General features: G+C 38.3%; 1 protein-coding gene across 1 annotated transcript in view; it reads right to left on the bottom strand.

Moving 5' to 3' along the window:
- LOC311299306 (GTPase IMAP family member 8-like) overlaps window positions 1–6,742 on the bottom strand; it is a gene marked incomplete at its 5' end in the record, with an annotated part of 29,720 nt that extends 22,978 nt beyond the window's left edge. Inside the window, one exon of the mRNA XM_084422814.1 lies at window positions 6,106–6,742. Within this exon, the coding sequence (XP_084278940.1) occupies window positions 6,106–6,742 (637 nt within the window). The remainder of the gene's footprint in view (window positions 1–6,105) is intronic.
- Window positions 6,743–27,960: the final 21,218 nt, after the last annotated feature.

Genomic DNA, 27,960 nt, shown 5'->3' with positions numbered 1-27,960 from the left:
AAAATTAAGTGTAAAGGCAATCATTGCATTTAGTAGCAGGCTGAAAAGTGCTTTAAAAATTAATTTGAATGTTATTAGCTAACCTGGTCTGAGGCCCATTGATGATCTGAATGCAGGTCACTGAACAGCTTTTCAAGGTGGTTGCTGAAAGGAGCTGCAAAAACCTTTGCACCTTTGTGAATATATGTGACAACTATCACCATCAACATCAAGAAGATCTGGACAGTGGTTTTGTCGCATTCTTGTTTCCAACCCCATCTTACTGCCTCGCATAACACCACAGGAGTCCATCAGCGTGCTGACAGGGTTGGACCATGGGATGTATTTATCCTCAAAGAACTTAACAAGCAACTTCTCTAACTTGAGAGCGCTAACTTTAAAGGGATGGTTTGGAGTAAAATCAACCTAGGGTCCTTTGCACCAAGACCTCGAGCCAAAAACACTCCCCAGAAGCCTTTTTTCCCTTGGTCGAACATTATTAAAGTTAGAGCTTATTTAGAGATATCAGCCGGATGACTTAGTGCAGACACTAATGGATCCAAGGCTGTATCTGGTAAATTACCCCACTAATAATGCCCAGAATGGTACCAAACTTCTACAGTAGTACAAATAAGTTCTGTACTCATAAAACAAGGCATTGGAAAGTTTGTAAGTACATCAGGAGTTTATTTAAATAACACTTGCCTGACGGCTCATGCTACCGCTAACCTGGACGTCGACGTCACTTCAGTGGTTTGGGAAAAGCTAAGGATGTTGGTACAGGCACCCTAATTCACTGTCTCATGGCTTCAGGGCCCTTAGGATCAACTGCACTTTGGGTTGAGACTGGAAGGACACTGGCTGTAGTCATTATAGAGTACACTTTTTGGTGGTGCACCTCGGTTTGGCAGTGTGCCAAGAGGGCATGAGAACTTTTGTTTTTCTTTCGAGCAGAGGCTGCATTTTGCATACCCTGCCTTGTCAATTTTTTTAAAATACTGTGACAGCGGGAAGCTGTGCTGAACTCCCTTCACCTCTGTTTTGGCCTCAACCTTCAGCCAGGACCAGTTCCATCTGCACCTCATATAATATAATCCGTTTGCGGTGCGTATGCGGTGCGTATCCGCACACATTTTAACAGGTTAGAGCTTTCACACTGCACACGGATGTGGTCCGGCAATGCGTTCCAGGTGCCGATCAGTGTAGCGATCGTTTCACAGGCTAGTCTATTTCTGCTGTGCTGCACGTGCTGAATTAAAGTGACAGCGCATGGTTTGTGGTCAAAGCTTAAACATATTCGGAAGCGCGCTAACCAGACAGAATTTAAAATGTCGGCTGGAGACACAAGTTTGGTTTGAAGACGGAAAACATACCAAGATTCCATATGTTCTCTCATCATTCCTGATTTCTAACATGCACTCGATCGTTCGTCTGGTCTTTTGTCTGTCAGAGCAGAAACTAAAGCTGATGCTCTCCGTATGTTTCTCCGTCGTCTCTGGTCGCATTCATATGTAATTTACGCAAGCTTATTTTGTCTATTAGATCGAAAGATCTGGGGAAAAAAACATACATTTACCCACCCATAGACACTCCCCTCGAAGAAATCAGGATAGAAGTGGTTGAAAGTGGATGAAAGAGACGGATTGAAAAACCAGGTGTAACGGGTAACGTTATGTCTCATTCGTCAACTTGTGATCCGATCGACCAAAACGCATCTTAATACCAGCTGTAAACAGAGCCTTACTTGACTTAATAGGTTAAGTAAATTTAAAAGCATTACATCGTTGCCAACTTACCTCAGAATTGTTGATGTACCGCGAAAAAAGTTGTCCATGGAAAAGAAGAGGGTTAAAAGGATTGGTCAAAAGGATTGGCGAGGATGATTGCGTCAGCCCAAGAGATCCAGCCCCCTTTCCACTGCACACGAAATTCGCATACGATTGTCACATTTCACCCCCTAGTGTCAGTGACACGTAACTTTGAAATTGGTTGTGAAGCAACCGTTACCCTCGGCTATTCACAATGGTAAAATTAATGATTTTAATGAATGTAATGCATGCATGAATATATCCACACAAAACAAATGACTCTCAATACATCTAAAATAAAAAATAGTCGATTGTATAGAGCTAATCAATATAAATATTGTTAAATATGATAAAATATTTTTTTCAGCCACAATTATTAATAACCGCCATTTTGCAGGAATAGCGTTAACGTTAAAGTATTAAAATATTGGTAATTCTAGGTTCGCGCTCATAGTTTTGATTAGAATACATCACATCCAGTCGACCGGTCGCATATGGGCTGCGTTCCAGTCCAAAATTGTCATGCCCTTCACTCGCTAACTTCCCTCCGTCTCGTTCACTCAGATGTACGTCATTGCTTACGTTGCACGAGTGCCCTCTACTGGCGGAAACTGCAATGGGCTGAATTGGAACGTCCTAAGCCCTTGATCACTTGGAATCAGCTATAGAGTTGATATATTTTTTACATTTTTTTCCCTTTAAGAATTTGTTTAATGCAGCATCTAAATGTGTATAGGTGTATTTGGGTTGTTTTAAATTAAAAATATATAATTAATATATCATAGAGTTGTTTGTTGTGGTGGTGATTAGATGAGATATGTGGTGACGTCCCAATCGTAATGCATTGTGGGACATATAGGTGCCTAAAGTGTACATATGAAGTAGACTCGCTCCCTCTGTCAAAATCGAGGGAACGAGGGTCTGACTATATAAACTTCCATCATCCACTTCACGAAGTGGAGCGCACTTCAAAATGGCGGCAGGGATTCCCATGAGGGGAAGTGCTTAGGGAAGTTCGCAAGTGCATGTCTAAATGTGGACTGGAACGCAGCATAGGTCTAGCCGCAGAAGTTCAGATATTTCAACGCATCCGAAGCTCAAATCGGATCCGAAACATCCGCCTGATGTGATTGACGTGCGCCACTTCTGTCTCAAATCTCAAATCCTACGCAAAGTTTTATAAATGAGGCCCCAGGTATTGGTTTCGTGCACATAAATGTGAGAAGTCTATTGCCAAAAATTTATATGGTCAGAATTTGGGCCAAATCGACAAATGTTGATATTATGGTGTTATCTGAGACTTGGCTGGGTAGATCCACTCTTGATAGTTATATTTATATGGAGGGGTATAATTTATTTCGTACTGATCATCATGCTAAAGGTGGAGGAGTGGTGATCTATGTAAAAAATAGTTTGCAGGCAACAGTACAATTATCCAAGTCTGTGCCTAGAAAATTTTAATTGGTAGTGTTGAAAATTGAATTATCGCAGAATTATGTTTTGACAGTTGCGCCGGATGCTATAGACCACCTTCTGCGCCAAAGGACACGTTGTCCTCATTGTCTGATTGTTTGTCATCTATAAAATAAACCGAAGTGGCTTTAATGGGTGACTTAAATTGGGACTGGCTAACTCCTGCATCTGATCAAATTAAAAGTTGTTTTGACTCAGCGAATCTGACCCAAATTATAGACTCGCAAACTAGGCCAAATCCTTAACATCCTGATAAGTCTACACTCCTTGATTTGTTTTTAACAAATGGGCCACAGAAATACAAAGCTTCTGCTATTTTTGCAAATTATATGAGTGATCACTGCTTTATAGCTGGTGTGAGAGATACCAGGATATCGAAATGTAAACTGCGTATTATAATTAAGAGAAATCTGAAGTCGTTCTGTGAGTAAGCTTTTTTCATTGATCTTAATCTTTGTGACTGGACCAGAATGAATCTGATCTCAGAGCCCAAAATAGCTTTGCAATATTTTAAATCACTATTTTTGGACATTATAAACAAGCATGCTCCTTTTAGGAAATATAAGATGAAAGAGCATGATAATCCGTGGTTTTCAGAGAAATTGTCTGATCTAATTCATGAGCGTGATCTTGCTTGGTCAATGGCAAAGAAATCCAAAAATAGCTCAGACTGGCAAAATTTTAGGCGCCTGAGAAACAAATGTGTCTCTCAAATACGTAAAGCAAAATCTGATTTTTATGTAAATGAAATATGTGATAGTTCAGTTAATCCCTCTAATTTTTTGAAAGTTATAAAATCACTGTCTTCTGACTCTAGGGATACTGTCATGCCAAATATGTTGAAGTTGAATGACAAAATTATCACAGAAAAGTATGTTAGATTCTCTAAACCAGCACTTTATATTTTCTGGGTTGTTGTTTGAGCATGCAACACAACAACAGAGGAGACCAGAGGACTACTCTGTGTCAGGGAAAATTAACCTATCAATTTTGATCTTGTTCCTCTTGCAACGCAGTAGGTATATGATGCTCTTATAAAGTTAAATGCTAAGAAATCTGCTGGTCCGGATGGGTTGGATCCATACTTTTTAAAATATTGCTGCTGAACATATTGCAGAACCTTTGACATACATTTTCAACCTGACTATTGAAACTGGATTAATACAGAGTGTATTGAAGTCAGCATATGTCACTCCTTTATTTAAGGGTGGTGACCGATCAAATCCAAATAATTATAGGCCAATATCTAAGCGATCTGCTTTAGCCAAGGTTTTAGAAGGGCTTATAGGGACCAGTTGAAACACTATTTAGCAACAAAAAACATTTAAAATTATTTGCAGTCGGGTTTTCGTAAAAAACACAGCACTGTCACTGCCACTATGAAAGTGTTAAATGATTTCATAAGTGCTATAAATAATATTTTGCTGCTCTGTTCTTAGATCTTTCAAAGGCGTTTGACACAGTTGACCACTATGTCCTGTCTCAGAGATTGCTGGATAGTGGAATGTCTCCAAAAGCTGTCAAATGGTTTGGCAACTATTTGAGTGGCAGAACACAAAGTGTTCATGTTGTGTCCTCAAACTCATTACTTGTATAAAATGGTGTCCCCCAGGGGTCCATTTTGGGTCCCATTTTATTTACTATTTATATAAATGACTTGTGTCAGAATGTAACAAAAGCAAAGTGTCATTTTTATGCAGATGATACCATTTAGTATTGTTCTGCATCATCCTTGACAAGTGCCATAGAAGATCTGCAATCTGCTTGTAAAATGATTCAGAAGAATCTTCATAAATTGAGACTTGTACTAAACTCAGATAAAATTAAAATGATGTGCTTTTCTAAATCAAGGAAAACAGAAGATGCTTGTCAAATTGTTATACTATATGAGAAAGTAATTGAACGAGTATCAGTCTATAAATATCTTGGTTTCCTTTTAGAAGAAAATTTGTCCTTCATCAGCACATAGAGTGTTTAAGAAAGAAACTTAGAGCAAAGTTGGGTTTCTATTATAGAAACAAAGGCTGTTTCTCTTTTAGTAAGAGAAAAACACTTATACAAACAACATTTATGTCAATGCTGGATTATGGTGATATTTTATACATGCATGCAAATCAATCTTCTTTGAAAATGCTGGATTCAGTATATCATTCAGCATTAAGATTTGTAACTAATTCTAATTTTCGTACTCATCATTGTAGCTTGTACGAGAGTGTTGGTTGGCCATCTTTGCACAATCATACTGTGTAAACTGCCTTCTTACTTGTGTTCTCTTTTGACTCCTAAAATCACTACCAGGAAATGTAATCTTTGATCATATGGGCAAATCATGTATGATATCCCACAAACACGAACTGTCTTCGGTGAAAGTGCCTTTAAAGTTTTTGCACCTTTTTCCTGGTATGAAATACAGAATCAACTAAAATTGGACTATTTACCGACATGACATTAAAATTGGGATTAAGGACTATTTGAGTACTAAATGCACATGTGCTGTTACTGAACACTGCTGGTGATTATGTTGAGATGATGTTAAATTGCCAACTGTCTTTTTCTGTAAAATGTCTGTATATATATATATATATATATATATATATATATATATATATATATATATATATATATTTTTATGGAACTGATATTCTGCTGTCTTGGCCCTTGAAAAAGAGATTTTGAATCTCAATGGGATTATTTCCTGGTAAAATAAAGGTAAATAAATAAAACAATTGTGTGGCCTGTGCTACAAAACTTTCAGCCTCTGCAGCATCAGTGCTATGTGCAAAAACAGTTCATGTACAGCCCTGTGTGGCCTAGCTCATCATAAGTTATTGAAATAACAACTTACAATTGATTATAATCTCCTTGCTGTCACTCCTCCTCATCTCTTCCATGATATATTTCCCTCCGTTCTCCATCATCATTCCTTCAATCTTCTGCAGTAGTTCATGTGTCTGATCACCTGATTTACTCCTGTTATTGAAACAGTGAAAGTTTCCTCCACATTCAGTCACCAGTCGCTGGAGATCCTCATGATCTTGTAGATATTCCTCAATGGTCTGATCCAGATCCTCCAGTTCATCTTCATGTGTGAACAGAATCATGATGTACTTCTGAACTGCAGGACCTAATAAACACTTGATATAATCCAGGATCTCTTCCTCGTTTTCCACAGGTTCCTCTAGAGGAATGGTGAGCAGAACTGCACTGAGTCCTGATGAACATCGAGAGACCAGCTGATCCTTCATCTTCTCCAGCTTCTCTTTATTCAGATCTGGATCCAGTAGATCTGGACAATCAATCACACACACCTGCTTCTCTCCGATCTGAGTTTCTTCATCACGCACTTCAGCTTCTTGTTTCTTGTATTTGTGGATTTTAAACCTCTTTTTTCCCAGTATAGTGTTTCCAGATGAGCTTTTCCCAGAACCCTTCCTGCCCAGCAGAAGAACCCGGATCACCGGATCATCTGCACCCCAGGACATCTCTGAAGGAGACAGAAAATATGGAGTCTGACTGTAAATATAATGTCAAGTCTATTGTCAATGTATGATTTTTATGGCCTAAAATGACTGAAATTACTGTGGATTTTGTCCAAAAAAATAAATAGTCCTATAATCACTAGCCGCGTTTCCACTGTCGGGCCAGGGCCGGGCCAGGGCTTTAAACGGGCCGTGCCGGGCTAATAGCCTCGGGCCAATAGCACCGGGCATGCGTTTCCACTGTCGGGCCAGAAGCTCCACAGCGCTTCACTAAAACACGCCCGTAACACGCCTCTCTGGGACAACGTCACACTAACCCATCATTTCACCAACAAATGGAAGTTTTATCAGAAAACTAATCAGATATCACTGGAAACAGCATTGAAAACAAACACGATAAAAGCGGCCGTTTGCTAGCTTTTTTTTGTTTGTTTGTTTAGCAGCTACTTGAATATTTAAAACCCAAGCATCGATATTTTACCACAGGTTTACAATAAAAAGTGATACATTGATCATAATGAATTAATTTATGTAAAAATTGCACATTAGTCACTCAGAAATAAATTACCGTTAGGTCTATTTCACAAAAGAAAGAGGACACACTTACTTTTTCAGTCGCGTCTGTTTCTTTATCTGGTAACTTAGTTACAGGACATATTTACATCACATTTAGAAAAAATGATAATTTCTACAAATATATGCCATACGACCTGAGGAGCTTTAGCACTCTCTCGACTCCCATACAGATATTTTCAGTCAGAGAAACAGAGGAAGCTCCCGAAAAAAAAAGTTACTTTATTTTTTGATAGTCCGGTTTAAAGAGACGAGACGTAGGCTATGACAGATAAAATAAAAACATGACTGTGATAGCCTTTAAGATTGGTCTGATTTCTTCAAGCGTTCGCTGTTGTTTTTTTTACTATGCGTATCTTCAAGCGTTTAGTATGTTTACTATGGTAACGGCTAGCGCGCATAGTCTTTTGCATCACAAACAGAAGGCATTCAAACATGAACGCGATTTAAATTATTTTATTTTTAAGTCTTAAATGCTGACAGAATCATCCGCCGCTGCCGTCTCCCAATGGTAAACTCCTCCTCTGTTGGTAACCACTCCTCTAGCCCGAGCTGGCCCGCTTTGGACCAAGGTATTCGACGGGCCAGAAATCCTGGCCGTTGGCCCCGAGTAAGCCCCGATCAAGCCCCGGAAGTGACAGTGGAAACGCGACTGGCCCTGGCACGCACTAGCACGGCCCGGCCCTGGCCCGACAGTGGAAACGCGGCTACTGAAAGACAGAGAAACAAGAGTGTGAAACCAGTTTACAAACCAGTTTAACATTATTTCATACATGTACAAAAGAAGAATGAGAATTGAGAATTTACATATATGTAGTTGTTGATGTTTTATTGAATATAATAAAGTTTGTAGTCACCATGCTGGAGATGAGTATCTGCTTTAGTTGGTCTCTAGCTGGTAATGCTGTTTGTGGAGTTGTTTAATCCTCCTCTGCTAAAACCTTCAGAGATTTAATCTTAATCTTTAATCTTCTTTTATCTTGAGTTGATTTAATCTAAGGCTGTGGCTGAAGTCAGTAGTTCTTGTGTTTCCCTTTCATTCAGTGATTCTGTTTGTTAATTTAATTATCTATTACTATTATTAATATAATATAATATAAATTAGTAATTATCTTTTCCGAGCTGCAGTTTATAAACAAACACTGTTGCCCTTTGTCGTTTATCAAACGTAATAAATAGTTGTATTTAACTCTCACTTTTTTTTGTAGGGCACAGAGTCACAGAAAACAGCCCTGGAAGTGGCCGGCATTAGCGAGCAAGACACAGAAAGACCAAAAGATGCCCAGCTAGGTTAGCAAGGACACCTAGCAAGTTGGCCACGACTAGCTAACGGGATGACACTGTGAGGACCTCTGTCAGTGACGGGACTTTTTAACGGCAGCAGACGATGTGATCATTTAACCTGAACTTTGTTTTTCCACCTACTAAGAAAAGGTACTGTAACGATGCTCTACCAGGCTGCAACCGATTGTCACTATACGCAGATGTGGTTTTAATCCCACACAGACAGATGCATGCGCGTATGCATATATTGTATATTTTGTTCGCTTAATCCAGTAAGCCGATTGGCCGATAGAATGCCGATAGAATGTTAGATAGAATGTTAGAGGTATGGTGAAGTTGGCTAAAATTAAGCAAGTCCTCAGTAGGGTTAAACAACTCAAATCGTTAGTTGTATATCTCCAAGAAACCCATTTATTGTCAGATGAAGTGATAAAGATAAAAAGGAGATGGCCAGGGCAAGTAATATCAGCTTCCTACTTATCACACACCCGAGGGGTGATGATCCTGATCCATAAATTGATACCCTTTAAAGTGGACAACGTCATCCGTGACATGGGGGGTAGATACCTGATTGTCCAGGGTACATTGATAAATGAGAAGATAAACATGATTAATGTATATGCCCCAAACAAAGACAATCCCAAATTCTTTGGAAATGTATTTTTATGAAGCTCCTCTCCCAGGGAAGGCTCTTATAGCAGGTGATTTCAACTGCACTTTAGAGCCTAAATTGGATCGGTCAACTGAGATGGATTCCTCTCATATAGAAAGTAGGAAGAAATTGTTACAGTATATAAATTATCTGAATTTGTGTGACCCCTGGAGGAGACTGAACCCAGATAAATTAGAATTCTCCTGTTATTCTCCCCAATTTAAGTCATACTCACAAATAGATTTTTTCCTTATTTCCAGCTCTATGCTCTCCTCTGTGATAGAATGTAAATATAACAGCATACTGCTGTCAGACCACTCCCCTACTTCACTTGTATATAGAGCCCAAGGGGTAGTTAAAGGGACTCCTAGATGGAGATTTCATCCCAAATGGCTTTCTGATTCGAATTTCCTGCAATTTTTAGATGCCCAAATTGAGTTTTTCTTCAATACAAATACAGATGAGACATCTGCTATTGTCAGATGGGAGGCCTTTAAGGCATAAATCAGAGGCATGATCATATTTTATCACTAGTTTCTGGCTCAAACAGAGTTACTATGATCAAGGTGAAAAACCGAGGAGACTGTTAGCCTGGCGAATAAAGAAATTAGATGCAGACAGGGCAATTACAGCAATTCAAGCTCAGAGTGGAGCAATAACAACAGACCCACAGGAAATTGATGATACTTTCTCCATCTACTATAAAATATTCAATTCATCCGAATCCCCGGGGAGTCTGGAAACACAATCTGAGTTCCTGGATGATCTTTATATTCCTTCTATATCAGACGATTTTAAACGAACAATTGGATAGGAAACTTGATGCCTCAGAAATTGCTGGTGCCATTACTAATATGAGAGGAGGTAAAGCCGGTTCCAGCTGATATCTATAAGATATTTAAAGATAAATTAATTGAACCCCTTTTAGCTATGTATGAGGAGGCCTTTCAACAGGGTTGTCTTCCAGATTCCCTGAGGTGCGCGCTGATAACACTTATATTGAAACCCAGTAAGTCCCCTACCAACTGCACATCGTATAGACCTATTTCTCTGCTTAACACAGATGCTAAGATTATTGCTAAAGTAATGGCTAGAAGACCGGAACCGGTGCTGCCGACGGTGATCAACCCGGATCAGAATGGTTTTGTGAAAAACCGTCAAGCTTTCCATAATGTCAGAAGGGTGTTGAATTTGATACATGCGAGGGAGGGAACCCCTGACACCGCTATTCTGTCCTTAGATGCTGAAAAAGCATTCGACAGAGTGGAGTGGAGCTTTTTATTTGATGTGTTATCTCGCCTTGGCTTCGGTTACTGCTTTCGAAAATGTATTGAGACACTTTTTACTGACCCAATGGCAGAGGTCTCCACCAACCATATAATATCATCTCCTTTCAAACTCACAAGAGGTACTCGTCAGGGGTGCCCTCTCTCGCCAATGCTATTTGTTTTAGCAATGGAACCGCATGCATTGGCGGTGAGATCGCACCCTTCAATTTAAGGAATAAAAGTATCGGACACCAAACATCGCACTGTAATGTATGCTGATGACACCCTCTTACTTCTAACAGACCTAAGTAATTCAATTCTCAATCTGACTAATTTAATTGACACATTTGGAAAATGTTCAGGCTTTAAAGTAAACAAAACAAAATCCTCTATTATGTTCCTAAATAAGCGGGAGCGAATAAATCCAGTGATAAAACACCCTTTCAACAATGCGGTAAATGGATTTAAATATCTCGGTATCACCATTACCCCATCCATTAAAGATCTAGTATCCTGTAACTATGATCCTCTACAGTAAATGAATCTATGAATAGCTGGTCATCAATGCCAATCTCCCATTTAGGGCGTATAAATATAATCAAGATGAATATACTACCTAAGTTTTTATACCCATTTCAATCCATCCCTTTACCCCCGCCGCCACAGTTCTTCTCCAAAATGAAGCAACTATTTACTAAGTTTATTTGGAATAACATGAGGTCAAGGTTGAGACTGTCACTTCTTTACCTGCCTTATGAGAGAGGAGGGTTACAATTACCCAATTTACAATGGTACTTTTGGGCTGCTCAAATTAGAGCTGCAATGTACTGGTTTTCACCTGAACCTTACTTACCATGGGTGCAGATTGAAAGTATCTGCACTAAAGGCCAGCGACTTGACACTTATTTATACTCTGCATCTGTCAAAAAACTGAAGAGGCTCACTGATAACCCCTTTGTGAGAAACACAATTAATGTCTGGCACAATGTACAGTCATTTCTTGGTGAATCTACTTTGTTTTCAGGCTTTTCACCAATATGGGGGAATGATAACTTTTCTCCTGGGAAAAAAAGACCAAGGTTTTAAAATGTGGGCAACAAAGGGCATCTGAAAAGTTATGGATCTATATAAGGAAAGTAAACTAGCTTCATTTGAGGAACTTAGAAATGAATATGATATACCTTGGACACACTTATTTAAATATTTACAGTTAAGGAGTTTTGTTTATGCACAGACACATTCCTATATACAACCCCTCTTGTCCACGTTAGAAAACCTAGCAGTGAATAATTGTACTGGCAAGGGTCAGATATCTTTATTCTATAACATTCTGGTGAAAAACCATAAAGACTCTACTGAGCATAAGAAAACTCAATGGATAAATGACTTACAAACAGATATCTCAGAGGAGGACTGGAGAAAGGTGTGCTCTAGAGCACAACTTCTAACAATAAATACCCATCTCAAACTGATTCAATATAATTGGATTATGATGACTTATGTTACTCTGGAAAGAATATTCCTGATATCTGTGTTAAATGTAATGTCGAAAAGGGCACCTTATTTCATTGTCTGTGGGACTGCTCAGAGATACGAAAGTTCTGGAATGAAGTTATAAAATGTATTTCTAAGATGACCTTAGTTGTCTGACTCTGTTTGAACATAAAAGGCTAAAAGTTGTAGAAATTTTGCCAATGTCTGTGTGAGGTAAAAGGACACAAGCTCTTAAAGCTCCGCCCCCTGTGCCACGAGTATGGGGTTAGATTTCAGTCACAATTCTGTGCACGCAAGATCACATTTTGAGCATGCAAAAGGGCATTTCGCACATGCGTGAACTGAGTTTTGCAGATAAGAAAATATTTTGAGCGAACGAAAATCAATTTTGCATTTAAATCAAATCATACTATTACTGTACAAAATGGCATGTCCCAGTGTTTCCTACACCTCAAGTGGTAGTTCTAACTTCTTTCTGAACTGCAAGTTATTTAATTAACATTAATGGAATATGAATGTGACCAAGCTGGGGTCTCAAATGTCCCACTGTGCATAATATCCATCCTAAATAGTATATAAGGTTACTAATCCAGTCTATATTTTTACAGTAGACTAATATATATAATATATGCAAAACCATCCACCTAATTGTTTACATTGTTATGTTTGCCATTTTGAGTATATATGATATGACAAGCATACACTTGTGTACTTTTTAAGGCAAATGTAATTTAATAATTTGACCTGTATTCTAAAAAAAGAAAAACTAAAAGATTTGCTGGATACATATCTACCTGTTTCTTGCATTGCCAAATGCCTTGGTGTTTCTACAAATACAGTTCAGAGGAGAATGAAAGAATATGATCTTTCTGTTAGAGGAGCATACAGCACCATCACAGACCCTGAGCTAGATAATGTAATTTCAGCTATCAAGTCTCAGATGCCAAATGCTGGTTACCGCATGCTTCAGGGACATCTGGTTTCAATGGGACTCCGTGTTCAATGGTGGAGAATAATGGCATCCATGCATAGAGTCGATGCAGTGGATCTCTTTTCACGGCTTAAACGTGTAGTACGGAGAGGCTATTCTGTGCAAGGCCCCCTTTCCTTGGTCCATATTGATACCAATCATAAACTGATAAGGTATAGTATAATGTTTACATTGGAATTAATGTATAAAGTAGATGTTGAGGGCATAATACATCTGATTCTGGCCTAATAAAAGTCTTTGAGTGTAATATTGTATTGTACTAGTGGTGGAAAATAAGAGGCTAGTTAATTTTGCCTAATAATGATTTTATTCTTACTTTTCATCCCATGTAGGTACAATATTGTTGCATTTGGTGGAGTAGATGGCTACTGACGGAAGGTAATTGTTCTTGATAAGTTCATTACTGTTTTTAGAGATTATTTCATTCTAAGGGCCCTTGAAATCCACCTCAATTGTGTTTCAAAGAGGAAAATAAGTCATATAGATTTGAAACACAAGGCTGAGTAACTTTGGCACTTTTCATTTGTTACATAGTTTCAGATTATGTACCTGGACGCTGCTACTAATAATAAAGCTTCAACAGCACTTTCATTTTTCCTGACATCTGTACACCTCCATGGCTTGCCATCAAGGTATTTTGCTCAGTTCAGAAACATAATTGAAATGATAAAATATTGATAAATCCTGAAGTCACAGATTTACATAGTTTTATTGTCATAAAACCAGCATTAATGGCTTTTTTGTAAACTGCACCTGAAAGTCTTTTTTACTATAATTATTGTGTTTTAGGGTTAGGGGAGATCAGGGAGTGGAAAATGTTGACATTGCTCACTACATGTTTACCACACGTAGAACAGGAAGGGCAAGCTTTATTTCCGTTCACAATCAGCGGTATTTTTGATAATTTTTTGCTTCCTTTAATTCAGTGGCCTTGACAAATTCAGATTTGTATTATTAGCATTAGGAATTTCAAACAGTCCTTCTCTAAAAACTAATTTCAATACATTAATTTAATTTTAGTATTGAGCGCCTTTGGCAAGATGTCTGGGTGGCTGTCACAAGCAAGTACTATGATGTTCTGCACACTCTTGAGGAGGACAGGCTGCTGGACATCTCGGACATCTTCCACCTGTTTGGGGTACATTACATCTTTCTTCCTCACATTAGGATAGACCATCACCCTCTGCGAACAGAAGGACATCTCTCTCCTGAACAACTATGGCAATTGGGAGATGTGCAAGATCTGGAAGAGGAGGAAATACTTCAGGTCTGACATTTTCTATATTTTACTTGGTTTACCCACAAATGAAAATTGTCATTTACTCACCCTCAAGTTGTTCCAAACCTGTATGAGTTTCTATCTTCTATTGAACACAAAATAAGATATTTTAAAAGAATTACAGATTCTTTTGAAAGACATTTAAAGAAAGATATTTAAATAATGGTAACCAGAGAGTTGATAGTAGCCTTTGACTTCCATAGTATTTTTTTTTTCCTACTATGGAAGTCAATGGTTGCCATCTACTGTCTGGATACCAACATTCTTTAAAATATCTTCTTTTGTTTTCAACAGACGATAGAAACTCATGCAGGTTTGGAACAACTTGAGGGTGAGTAAATTATAGAATTTAGATTTATTTTTTTTGGGAGGGTGAGCTATCCCTTTAACTAAATTGAATTTGTTTCTAGTGATAAGACAAACAATTGTAAGACTTTTTAAGCTACATATAGAAATTTAATCCAGCAGTCTTTAAGCATCAGTGAACAATAATATTGCTTTCTATTTTTCAATGAATTTATAGAATCTTCAAGATCCAGGCATAGACTGGGAAAGTGCCACACTGCAAGAGAACACTACTGGTGCAGATGTGGTCCCTGAAACTGAATGCCCACTTGATGAGCAAGTATTGACCGAACTGCAGAGAGTTATTGATACTCTTTCTTCCTCTCCTTCACAAGGTCGAGTCTTCACATTTCTCAACAGTATAGCTCAATTAAAAAATTTGTAAAAAAACAAACAAAAGTGAAACAGAACACTTCTCAATAACTCTCATTTGAAAACAGTTGTGTAAAAACTATAACTCAAGTTTTTATTCAGTGCATGGTATTTTTACAGTAACATTCCAATTAGATCACAGTAAAGAACTGTACGATTAACAGTAAATTAATGACAAAAGTGTGGCCAGTATTTTAAAGCACTGGCTGCGGGAGTGTGTTCCTGTGGCAAAAAGTGACGTCAGTGCATATTCTCTATAGGCCTCCACATGCTGACTGGGTAGACCCATGCTGGTTACTGACTGCTGTTTGGAATGATGTGATACATGGATAGATCATTTGAAATTTTGTTAATAAAACATCATTTAGGTCACCTACAAGAGATGTATCTCCCCAAAACCCAGCAGTAAATGATTTTGTGTGCAGACTCTATGGGACGTCCACTATAAAACTGACAAATCCTTTTTTCTTATTATTAGAAATTAGATTTTATAAGCCTCTGACAATGGTTAATGGTACATATCTCCAAAACGCAGCAGTAAAATAGTTTTATATGAGGTGTGTATACTGTATGGGACGTCCCCTATCTACTTATTACAAATTAGGTTTTTATGGGTGTAAAAATTATTCATATGAGGTAGGTAACGTGCATGCAAGAATAGATTAAGTGACTCAATAACGCATTCCATATAAGTAACTAATGCATTTAAAGTGGTCATATAAAGATATTTAGAAGAATGTCAGTAAACAGACAGTTTCTGGTGTCATTGACTTCCATAGTATATATTTTTCCTACTATGGAAGTCAATGAGACCAGAAACTGTCTGTTTACTGACATTCTTCTAAATATCTTCCTTTCTGTTCAGCAGAAGAAAGAAATTCATACAGGTTCGAAACAACATGAGGGTGAGTATATGATGACAGAATTTTCATTTTAAAGTGGAGTATCCCTTTAACCTTTATAAAAATAAATAAATAGATATATTTGGATGGCTCTTGCCCGGTTTGGAAAAGAACAGGTTGAAAAAAAATAATGAAATGATTTGGAGAAATCACTTTGAAATATTAAATACATTTTATTATTATTATTATTATTATGTAACATCAAGGGAAGTTATGAATCAAGAGGGTGCGGTTTTGAGATCTTTCACATTGTAATCGCATATTTAATGTAGGCTAATATAGGGCCTATTTTTTTTTTTTAAATATATTCTCACCGTCATTCCTGGGTTTCATTTCGGACATATCTTTCCTATAAACCTGGCTGCTCATTTTACAATGGAATATTCAGCAGAATCAGCAAAAAAAAAAAAAAAAAAAAAAAAAAAAGACTGTGAAAGACTGTAGCCTGACGAACGAAATATAATACTAGCTACTGATTTCCCAACCGGGTAAAAAATACTAAAATACAAGCTGCAATGAAGGGATTATATGAATTTGTTCTCAAAGGTTTTGTGCTTGAACGAAAAGACATTCCCGCCCATGTCATATTTCCTGCATCATCATCTCCATGTCTCATTAGGAGCTCCGCTATTTAGCTTTAATAAATCCTGTGGGATATTCTCTTACCAGGAGGAGTTTCAGAGCCCGTCGCCATTACTGTATCAGACTGCAGAAAGATCACAGCGCAGGAAAATACTTCCTAAAACAACAATTAATACATTCAACAATCTCAATATGTTTGTCATTACTTATATTATCAATAAATCAACACATCTGCATGAAACCCGTTGCAGGAAATGCAAACTCACCAGGAGTCGAGCTGATGTTGAAGTTTGTCTGAATCTCAATTAGGAAAATTTTAGATAAATTAGATAAGCATTAATAACTGGTTGTGTAGCTTCTCCTTCTTCTGTAGTATTGCGTCATATGAGACATTCATTTATATAGTAGCCTTAAGCCACGCCCATGTCTCGAGCTGCAGCATGACGTGATATCGAAACTGAAAGAAAATCTGATCATAAACCACACACCTATAGTCTAGTATTGCTCTTATTATTGTTGAATAAATGGTTTTCAGTTTCATTCTATCAGCGAGAGAAATACCTACAATCCTCTAACATTTCCCTTCCATTTTGAGAAATCCATGTAATGTTCGTGTCAAACCACATTCCAGGAAATCTTATCACTTGTTCTAATTCCTTTTTATTATATAATTTTAGATTTATATCTCTACTTATTTTTTTATTTGTAAAGAAAATATATTTGGTTTTCTCTACAGATAATTTAAATCTCCCATCCATAGCTGATTGCATTTTATTAACAATATAATCCACATTTCTGCCTCTAATCCAAAATCATCTGTCAAGAGAGCGATGGTTTGATGATGAATAACTGAATAACTGTCCTGCTCCCGCATAAACACCAGCATTTGATCTGTTTCTGACACTGTATAAACCTAAACTAACTTTAGCTGGACAATAACTTTATTCTAGAGCTGCTATAAAGCCAAAACAATCTCTGTTACTGTAATTATGTCCTATTATCACTGTAAAGCCTCTTTAAAAGCGCTGTATAAATGAAGATGACTTGGCTGTGTGTGTGTTCCTCTGAGTGTCCGGCAGGAGGCGCCACATCCTCTCCACTCACACTCTCACTGATGACGTTTGATCTTCCGCTCCTGCGCAGCGCGAGGCTGATCCACAGGCTGGACACACAGATCTGAACTAAACAACAACAAACCCTCCAGAATCAGCGCGAGTCCGTCGACAAACACACTCTCAGTGTGAATCTGATGCTTACATCATGTCTGGAAACGCTTTTCCAGGTGTGTACATCTCAATGTGTGCGACAAACCTGTTTCTGTGTGTCACTAACTTGTGTTTGTTTACTTCTAAACAGCTGAAGTTTGTTTATCTACATGTGTCCCTGATAACTATATGTGTCTCATTCTGTTAACATGAGTTCATCATTATGAAAAATTACATAATAAAATAACCCCTATTTCACACAAAGATTCGGGGAACTTTTGTTTATGATTATAATGACCGATAAAGTTTGTTAAAACCGTTATATACCCGTTAAAGTTCATTTAGAAATTGTTACTTAAAATAACCAACCAAACAACTGCTGATTATTGGACGGAAAACAACATTTTAATATAAACTCTTAATATAAAAAGTAATATTTTATTAGTATATGAAAATAAAATACTATTTTAAATAAATAATAAAAAAAATCTAAATTTTCCCGTTTTTAACCCCATTTTTTGAAAGGTGTATTAATTGTTTTGGCATGTTATCAAGCTGCTGATGTTTATATTCAGTACTATCAAATTATATACAATTTCCATTGTCATAAGATTATGAGTCTGCAACTTCTTAATAAAGGTATCAACATTTCTCAAGGTAACAAAATAATTTTGAAAGAACTATAATGAAACTCATTTATATTCGACATTCTTTTCTTTCTTATGAGCCAGAAAACACACTAAATTCAAACTATAGTATAAAGGATACATATCTGTAAAAATAAGTCTAATATTATTTATAAAAGATATATACCAAAAGTTCAACTGAAAAAGTTCAAGGAACACCTCTATGAAAGGTTCCAGAAACACTGTGAACTCCAATAGGCTGGTGAGGCTTTGCTTTTCCTCTCCAAATCCTTTTGGCTTGGTGCAGCTCATGCTTCAGATCATCCAGATTTGACTCATAGATCTCTGCGAATGAAAAAAGGGGTGACTCTTGTAGAAAGCTGTTGCTGTTAGGATAGAGTGCTTGAACACCGCTCATTATGTTGCAGTTGGGCTTGGAGAAACGTTTCTGTAATTCCCCAATAACAGAGTCAAGGATGTTCCTTCTTTCTAAAACCATCTTTGCCATCTTGGTCACTTGTATGCGCGCCAACAGTGGATGCCACTACAGATCCTTCTAGTCTAGAGCTGGTCTTACGTTGCCTTTCAATGCTGATATTACACTTTTGAGCTGTGTTTAAGATTTCTCTCCATAGCTCATCACAAAAGGATTCTTCTCTATAATTCTTAAATGTGTCCTGAAGTGCTTCAATAAGCGCGACAGCTCTCGCTAGGTCTAGTGACGGTGATTTAAGCATATCAGATAGACGCTTGGTGTCACCCAGCACTTTGCAGAATGTTGCTAGAAGCCCAATGAAAGGCAAGAAGACCCCGTGCCTCCACAGACCAGTCCCCACTTCTCTCTTCAGCAATATCTCCAAGGACACACAGCACTGCAGGTAACCGGTCCATCATATTACGGCAGGCAAAGTGCCTGCACGCCCATCTTGCGTCGCTAAGCTTCTGGAGCTCTCTAGGCTGATCTCCATACATTTCTTTCTGAACTTCAAGCCATTTGTGGTGAATGTATGAGCCTGACATGAAGACATATCCAGTAAAGAACAGAAACATGATGCCTCAGGTACTGACTTGACAGTATCAACTAAAACTAAGTTCAGGCAATGTGTTTTGCCACTGCCTTGATGCGTGCAGAAACACCTGTATGTTTTCCACTCATTATAAATAATAATATCTCAGGACCAGGGAAATTTGTTCTTTTTTTCATGTCCTTAGTTTCATCAACTAGAACACTGAATGACACGTTTTCTTTGACTTCTTCGATGATATTTTGTTGAACCATCTCTGCCAAACACTCCAGGATTTATTTTTGCATTATGTACTCAGCATTTCCGCTGAACAGTTTTTTCTTCACTATTGGGTCATGTTTTGCTATTTGCTCCAATATGGCCAGAAAGTTCCCCCTATTCTCAGACTCCTCTGACTCACGATGGCCTCTTCTGGGAATATGTTGTGTAGCAGTAAGCAGGAGAACATCTGCCACAGTTTTTATATAGTCCTGATTCTCTTTGACTCTTTTTAGGTAGTCTTTATTAATTGACTTCAACAAAGATGTGTTGCTCTCAGCTCCCCTTGTGTAGTCAGACCATGCCAACATTATTGCATTTACATGGTGCTCTGATTTGGCATGCATTGCAAACCCACCGTCCTTATATAGTGCTTTTTTCCAGTTTGCAAAACCAGAGCTTGAAGTGAAGGCAGATTGAGGGGCAGAAGGGAGTGAAAAATGTCTGCGAGTTCTGGCTTTGTGAATATTCTATCCATGGATATTCTTTATACCGTGTAGAATTAAATGCCCTACTTTTTTCCCCTTGCTGTGTTCTAGGAAACATCGCTAAGTTAGGCTGCACAGGACCAACCGCTCTGGATTGTGAAATATCTAAATAAATAGACATATTGATAAAGCAAAGATTAGTCCCTGTCATTTCAACATTAACAACTTTAAAAAAAAAAGTTTTTCTTCTGCTGAACACAAAAGAAAATATTTTGAAGAATCTTGGTAGCCAAAATCAGTTGATGAACCCCATTGGCTGCCATGCTATTTTTTTCCTACTATGGAAGTCAATGGGGTCCATCAACTGATTTTGCTTACCGACATTCTTAACTCTATTCTCTTTTGTGTTCAGCAGAAGAAAGAAACTCATACAGGTTTGAAACAAGTTTAGGGTGAGTAAATGACCATTTAAATTAAGTGAACTAATCCTTTAAGTAGGCTATCTAAATTACACAGAGTTGCATGTAGCTGGTATTAGTTAACGTTCAAACATTTCAGTGTTTATCAGGCCTTTTTGGGAAAATATTATTGTGCCTTTCTTTAGTCTTTAAAACAACAGATAAAGTAATATTTATCTACTTTATATGCATGTGGTGGTGTGTGCATTGCTGCTGAATAACACTGACAAAGTCAATTTATCTAGGTTATATGTATGTGGTGGTGTGTGCATTGCTGCTGAATAACACTGACAAAGTCAATTCTATTCAGTAGTCTGCCGAAGTTACGTTAGCTAATCTACTAGCTACATGCAATAGCTTGGTCAGTCACACACATAAAAAGTATCAGACTATTAACATAAGATGCGATATTTCAAAATATATAACTTTAATACATAGCTTGGTCAGTCACACACTAAAGTATCAGACTAAATACTAACATACGATGCGATATTTCAAAATATATAATTTAGTGTGTACATACCGTAAACACTGACGTGTTGTGGAGTCTCTCTCCTCCTGTTTTGTAAACGTGCAACTGTGCTCGCTTCCTCTTCACGCGAGTCTCAAATCAAGCAGTGATTGACAGCGCTCTGGTCCAATGGTGCGGTGGGCATTTTCAGGTGCCACCCCGTGCCCCCCCTCTAGACACGCCCCTGCGACCATTTCATTGAAATGGCTAAAAATATTATGCTGTACAAGGACAATGCTGCTATAATTACTAAAGTAAACCTAACTCGGAAATTGGGCTCTATATAAGTTCAGAGATTCAGGTCAAATGATTGTGAAATAATGATTATGTTAAAACACAATCAACACCATCAGATCACCTTTACTCTTTGTTTATCTTGCTGTTATAACTCAGTTACAGCATCCAAACTAAATCTAAAGTCAATGATTTAAGGGTCAAGAGCCCAACTAAATCAAACACTGATCATCATAATGGTGACTTACAATTACGGTTTTCTCCTTCAGTGATTCTGCTTGTTAACATCAGGTGTCTTCAATGTTGGCAATACAAAATAAAGAGTTCTTAATGCATCTTTGACATCTGTATGTTATTCAGATATTTTGAAATTTATTTGTTAAATTTAATGAATAATATTGCTTGTAATCTGTTGCCACAATTTTGAGTAGATATAGCGTATTCATTTTTACAGTGTAGGCTACCTGAATGTTTAAATGTTTCATTTTTACTTCTAAAATGTTTGTTAAATGAGTTTAAATGTAGGCAATATTGTATACCTGTACATGTTAAAACAGTAAAATGTGCTGTATTGCTGTACTCATCGACAATAAAGGCCAATGTCATGTATACTGGTGGTTTTATGGAATACTATTTTACAAAGGTTTAGAGGAAATAAAAAAGTTAATATTACTCATAAATAAAAACAGTTAATATTACTCATAAATATTGTTTTTTAAATGTTTAAATGTTAAATTATTTCTACTCAATTTTATTAGTTAATGTACCAGATGCAGTTACTCAGATTTATTTTACTTAATTTTTTTTACTTGCATTTACTCAATTCATACAGTATATTTCATTGATTTCACAGCTTTAAAATTTACTACATTTTTTTTTAGTGTAAAAATTGTGTGTTAAAAATCTACACAACATGAGTGAAAATACCATCAACACACTCTGTATTGAACACATCTCTTTTTACAGTGTGTAGACTTTAAGTTCCTGTACTCAACGTCTCTTTAAAAACTAATGTGCAGATAACGGCAACATTGCTGATCTCGTGCTGTACAACCACAATCATTAAAACCTTTTTACAAGTCACCTATCAGACATTACACACTTGCTGAGATTAACAATACCACATGATGATAATATTATCGTAAGATTATATTTTTAATATTATCTCATGTCTATTCTTGCTCCTTCAAATGTGCAAAATAAACACAGTTAGTGTAAGCAGAGAAAAACCTAATGTTAAAGAGTCAAGGGCCCAAATAAAGCTGACACTAATCACGATTCAATGAAACATCAACATCTAAAAATCTGTTAATTCTCAACAAGAATGTCTGTAGACGTCTGGGGCCCGTTCTTCGTACGTTGCTTATTACATCCGAGATCAAATGACACATCCAAGATGATATCATCGTGCGAATCATGATCTGGCTAACTCGGTTCTTCGAACACACTTGCCGGATATGATTAGTATCGCTGGATTGAGTTATCTGAGATAACTGCACGTTCATGCGCTGGTTAAAAGGGGATATGTATCGATAGTAGAAACATTGATCAGCAACGCTGCTATTGGCTGCTCAGCGTGGCCAAAGAGCGCGCTCAGTTTTTCTCCTCAGCAGAGCAAGAACTAATAGTCGAAGTTTATTCGGAATTTTAATGTTTAATCAAAACGCCAGGGAACACCTCAAAGTCTGCAAAAGCCAGGAGAGAGGGCTGGCAAAAAGTAGCAGACAATTTAAATCCGTTAGAAGTGGCCATGTTAGATGTTTTTATCACTTATTAGCCTATATTTTTGTATTTTAATAATTGCATAATTACTTTGTGCATTGTAATGTCAGAGTCACCACACTAGAACATGGGAACAAATAAAAGTGAAGTACAAAAAAAAGTATTTTTAATAATATTAGTTATTTAATTTTTAGTTATATTATAGTCTCTTTTATAAAAGGCACTGTTAAATAAATGGTGTTCTGTTTATAAAAGCAACCAAATAGAAAAGATCTTAGTAGCCTACACTGTAAAATATTTTTTGCTGCATTAAATTAAGGCCATATAGTCATTTCAACTGTTAAATCTTGAGTAATGATGAACTGCTTTGACTTGTGAAAGTGAAAACTGATAAACTTGTTAATGTAAAAATATTTTGCCATGAGTTATTGATCACATTTTTCCCGAGTGTAGTTCATTGTAATGACATTGTGTTTTCCTCTTTTGTGCACTTTTACATAATACACCAACACTTGTATCTGCTCCCAAGAAAGTGGTGCTGAAATATGTGCAGTAAGTGGACATTTTCTAACTTTCCAAAGGAAAGAAAGTATATAAGACTTTGTAATGTCCATTTGTTTCCATTGCACTGGACAGTGAATAAACCCTCTCAGATAACTGTCATATGGAGGAACTAGCCTACCTGCAAGTGCATAAATAACTTTACTTCATTTATACTTGTATGCTTTATGGCTGCAATATGAGTTGCAGGATTCCACATCTACAGAAAGGCCTACAGAAGAGTCTGCACACACAGAGGAGACACAGGCCTACAGGTGGGCAGTGGATAGACAACTTCTCCTTTTTATTTGTTGCATGAGGCATGTGTCTAATATCTCTTGTTGCAGGCACTTGACCACTGGCTTTTCTTTACAAAGAACAATTGAAATAAAACTCAAGGAACTAAGCATATTTGTCTTTTATTAAACATTTAATGAAAAGTGTTTTTTTTTTTGGCAATGTTGTGTAATATGGCACATGCAGCAATGTCACAGGCCCTGTCAGGTGTGCAACCCTCAGACTTTTCAGACACTGAAATCTTCCCTTTAGTTAGCTGAAGTTCATTTCATTGTGTGCCCTTGTCCTGGCTAGAGCTGCATTGTAACTGGTTTGGGTCAGGGAATGGGGTCATAAAACACCTGTCTGCAGGCAGGAACATGTCATAATCACCTATGAAGAAATGCAGTTCTGTTAGGATCAGCATAAGTGTATGTAATACAGTGAGCTTGATATTTAATTGTGGAACTTTCCTTACCACTTTCAGATAATGTGCATAAATGTGAATCTCTGAAAATTCTTAAGTCATGCACAGATCCTGGCCATTTTGCTTTCACATTTGTGATATGGAAGATTTTAGTCAACTGCCTTTTTTTATTTGATATAATATTACTAATCTGGAATATTAAGAATCACAATAGTAACTGGGCTGCACATTTACATTGTGAATCCCCTTTCTGTTCACATAATCTCCTTCATTGAGGCCTTGATGGCAGTCTATAGTAGCCTATAGTCTATGGTACCAATCACGTTAGTGAAGCCTGAGTGACATATCTGTAATCGGCATGGTCATGATTGCATGATCTTCATAAAAAATTATGATAGCCTAAAAAAAAAAAAACTTCTTTACAACATTGTGTCCTTAAGTGGCTTGGAAATGCCACAAAAAAAAAACTAAACCTGTTTTTTAAACATAAAAGTGACAAAAAACGACAATCTCACGAATCACGAGAAAAAATATATATCTCAGAAAGTGCACTATCGCGCTGCGCTGGACTCCCTGCATCAGGTTTAAGTTTGCGCACATGTTGCTATGACAGCAAGTCCAGGATGAGCGTTGAAGAACCAAACAATCCAAGATCATGCCAAATCCCCAAAAATCAAATCCAGCTAACTGAGTTAGCGACGTACGAAGAACGGACCCATGATCTGGTGAGTAATAAACAGACTCACACAGAGATCAAGAATCAGCACAGGAATCTCAACAATGATGACAAACCAAAAGCTTCATGCCGCAATGCATGCTGGGTACCAGCATAGTACAAAATTCATCCATGACTCCCAGCATGCATTGCGGCATGAATAAATTATGCAGATGAATATTCCTACTTGTCTGACTATTTGCTGTTTTTGTTGTGACTTTAGTTGATTTTTTGTGATGTTCAGAGTTGATCTGTTTATATTATATAAACAGATGAGGAATGTATTGGAAGCACAATATATTGTGCTTCCAATACATTCCTGTTTTCTCTCGGCAACGCCCTTTCATCACGCGCAAAAGGCAGCGCAATACTGCTAATCTGCGTCCAATTCTCTCATCCTCACACACACCTCTCTCTATTTCCGTGGGTCTATGGAATTGTCAGTCAGCAGTCAATAAAGCTGACTTTATTCCAGCCTTTGCATCTCATTCTACTCTTATGGTGTATTCACACCAGGAAAGTCCGATAGTTCACTTGCTTTGGTCCGGACCAAATAGAATGTTGATTTTGTTTTGTTTGGTACGGTTCGCTTTCACACTGCTCTTTTTGCAAGTGAACCAAAATGTGTAAACAAAACCACACGTGTGCTAAGGTCGTCCATTCATTGGACAGGAATTATCAAGCAGGGAAGAGCAGGAAGTGCACAAACAGGCTCAGCATGGACATATTTTGTAATGTAATATTTGTTATTTTACTGATTTGGTGTTATTCTCTACAAACGCAATATGAAGAAACTATATGGTATAGATAAAAGCCCGCCTGCACTGACAATTGATTGCTTGGGTCGTTACATGCGCTTCGTGAGTCACACTAGCGCACACACACGCGCAAGGTCTCTCGCTCTCTGCCGTGCTCGCTCGCTTTAGACACCATTATGCCGAAATGTCCGTTTTGTTAAGTATCCTCATAAGAGCAGTCAAATAAAAAGGTGCAGTTTTCTGCAATTGGGTCGGTTCATGTTCACACCGTAAACGAACCGTACCAGAGTTCGTTTGGAACCGTACCGAGACCACCTCTTCAGCTGGGTCTCGGTTCGATTGTTTGGTCCGCACCCGAGTTCGATTGCTGTATTCACACCTGCCCAAAAGGTCCGCACCAAGGGGGGAAACGAACTAGAGTTCGATTCAATCGAACCAAACGAGGCAGGTGTGAATACACTGTGTGTATCCTGGGCTTGACTGAGACCTGGATTCGTCCAGAAGACTCAGCAATCCCCGCTGCTCTCTCTAGCAATTTCTCCTTCTCTCACTCCCCTCGCCAGTCTGGGAGGGGTGGGGGTACAGGGCTTCTCATTTCTAACAATTGGAAATACTCAGCACTCTCTTCTCTATGCAACAACAACTCATTTGAATATCATGCTATTACACTTACAACTCCCAAGAAGATCCATATTGTAGTCATTTATCGCCCCCCAGGTCAGCTGGGTAACTTCGTAGAGGAGTTGGATGTGCTGCTGTCCTCTTTCCCTGAGGACGACACCCCACTTCTAGTCCTCGGTGACTTCAACATTCATCTTGAAAAGCCGCATGCAACTGACTTCATCTCTCTCCTAGCCTCTTTCGATCTCAAACGACTCATCACTACAAGTACTCACAAATCAGGCAACCAACTGGACTTGGTTTACACACGCAAGTGCATCACAGACAACATCTTGGTGAGACCTCTCCATGTCTCAGATCATTTCCTCATTACTTTCAGTCTACATCTCTCTACCCCTGCACCACCAACCCCCACCACCAGTCACTCTCAGGCGAAACCTGCGCTCACTTTCTCCCTCCCATCTTTCCTCTGCTGTGTCATCTTCTCTTCCCCCACCCTCACAATTCTCATCTCTGGATGTGAATACCGCAACGGATACCTTATGCTCCACTCTAACCTCTTCTCTACAATATCTGCCCTCTCTCCTCCAGGCCAGCACGCGCTACTCCTTCTAACCCCTGGCTATCTGAGGTTCTTCGTGAACACCGGACCGAACTCAGGGCGGCGGAGAGGAAATGGCGCAAATCCAAAGACACATCTGACCTGAGTATGTATAAATCTCTCCTCTCTTCCTTTTCTGTTGATGTTCATGCTGCAAAATCTTCATACTTCCACAACAAGATCAACAGCTCCTCCAACACACGATCACTCTTCAAGACATTCAACTCTCTCCTCTGTCCACCTCCACCACCACCCACCTCCTCTTTAACTGCTGACGATTTTGCGAACTTCTTCACCAACAAAACAACAACTATCAGCAGTCAGTTCTCAGCTCCACACACACAGAAACCCAGACTGACCACTTCCACAGCCAATAACCCTCTGTCCTCCTTCTCCCCGCTAACCGAGGAAGAAGTATCTACACTTCTCCTCTCCAGTCATCCTACCACCTGCCCTCTAGACCCCATCCCCTCACACCTTCTACAAGCCATCTCTCCCACACTTCTACCAGCACTCACACACATCATCAACTCATCCCTCCATACTGGCACTTTCCCTACAGCATTCAAGCAGGCTCGGGTAACACCACTGCTTAAAAAACCAACACTAAACACATCATTTGTAGAGAATTACAGACCTATCTCTCTCCTACCATTCATTGCGAAAACACTTGAAAGAGCTGTTTTCAACCAAGTAACATCCTTCTTGTCTCTAAACAACCAGCTACATGTCAACCAATCTGGCTTCAAGAAAGGGCATTCAACTGAGACTGCATTACTGTCAGTCACAGAAGCTCTACGGATTGCAAAAGCTGCTTCCAAATCTTCAGTCCTCATTCTCCTGGAATCTGTCTGCTGCCTTTGACACTGTGAATCATCAGATCCTTATGTCCAGCCTCTCATCACTGGGCATCACAGGAACTTCACTCCACTGGTTTGAGTCCTATCTCACAGGTAGGTCCTTCAAGGTCGCATGGAGAGGCGAGGTATCCAGAACTCATCAACTGACCACAGGTGTTCCCCAGGGTTCAGTTCTTGGTCCCCTCCTCTTCTCCATCTACACCACATCACTGGG

Source organism: Rutilus rutilus (assembly GCF_951802725.1).
Source record: "Rutilus rutilus genome assembly, chromosome: 1".
NCBI lineage: Eukaryota > Metazoa > Chordata > Actinopteri > Cypriniformes > Leuciscidae > Rutilus > Rutilus rutilus.
This window is presented reverse-complemented; position numbering and strand designations above follow the sequence as displayed.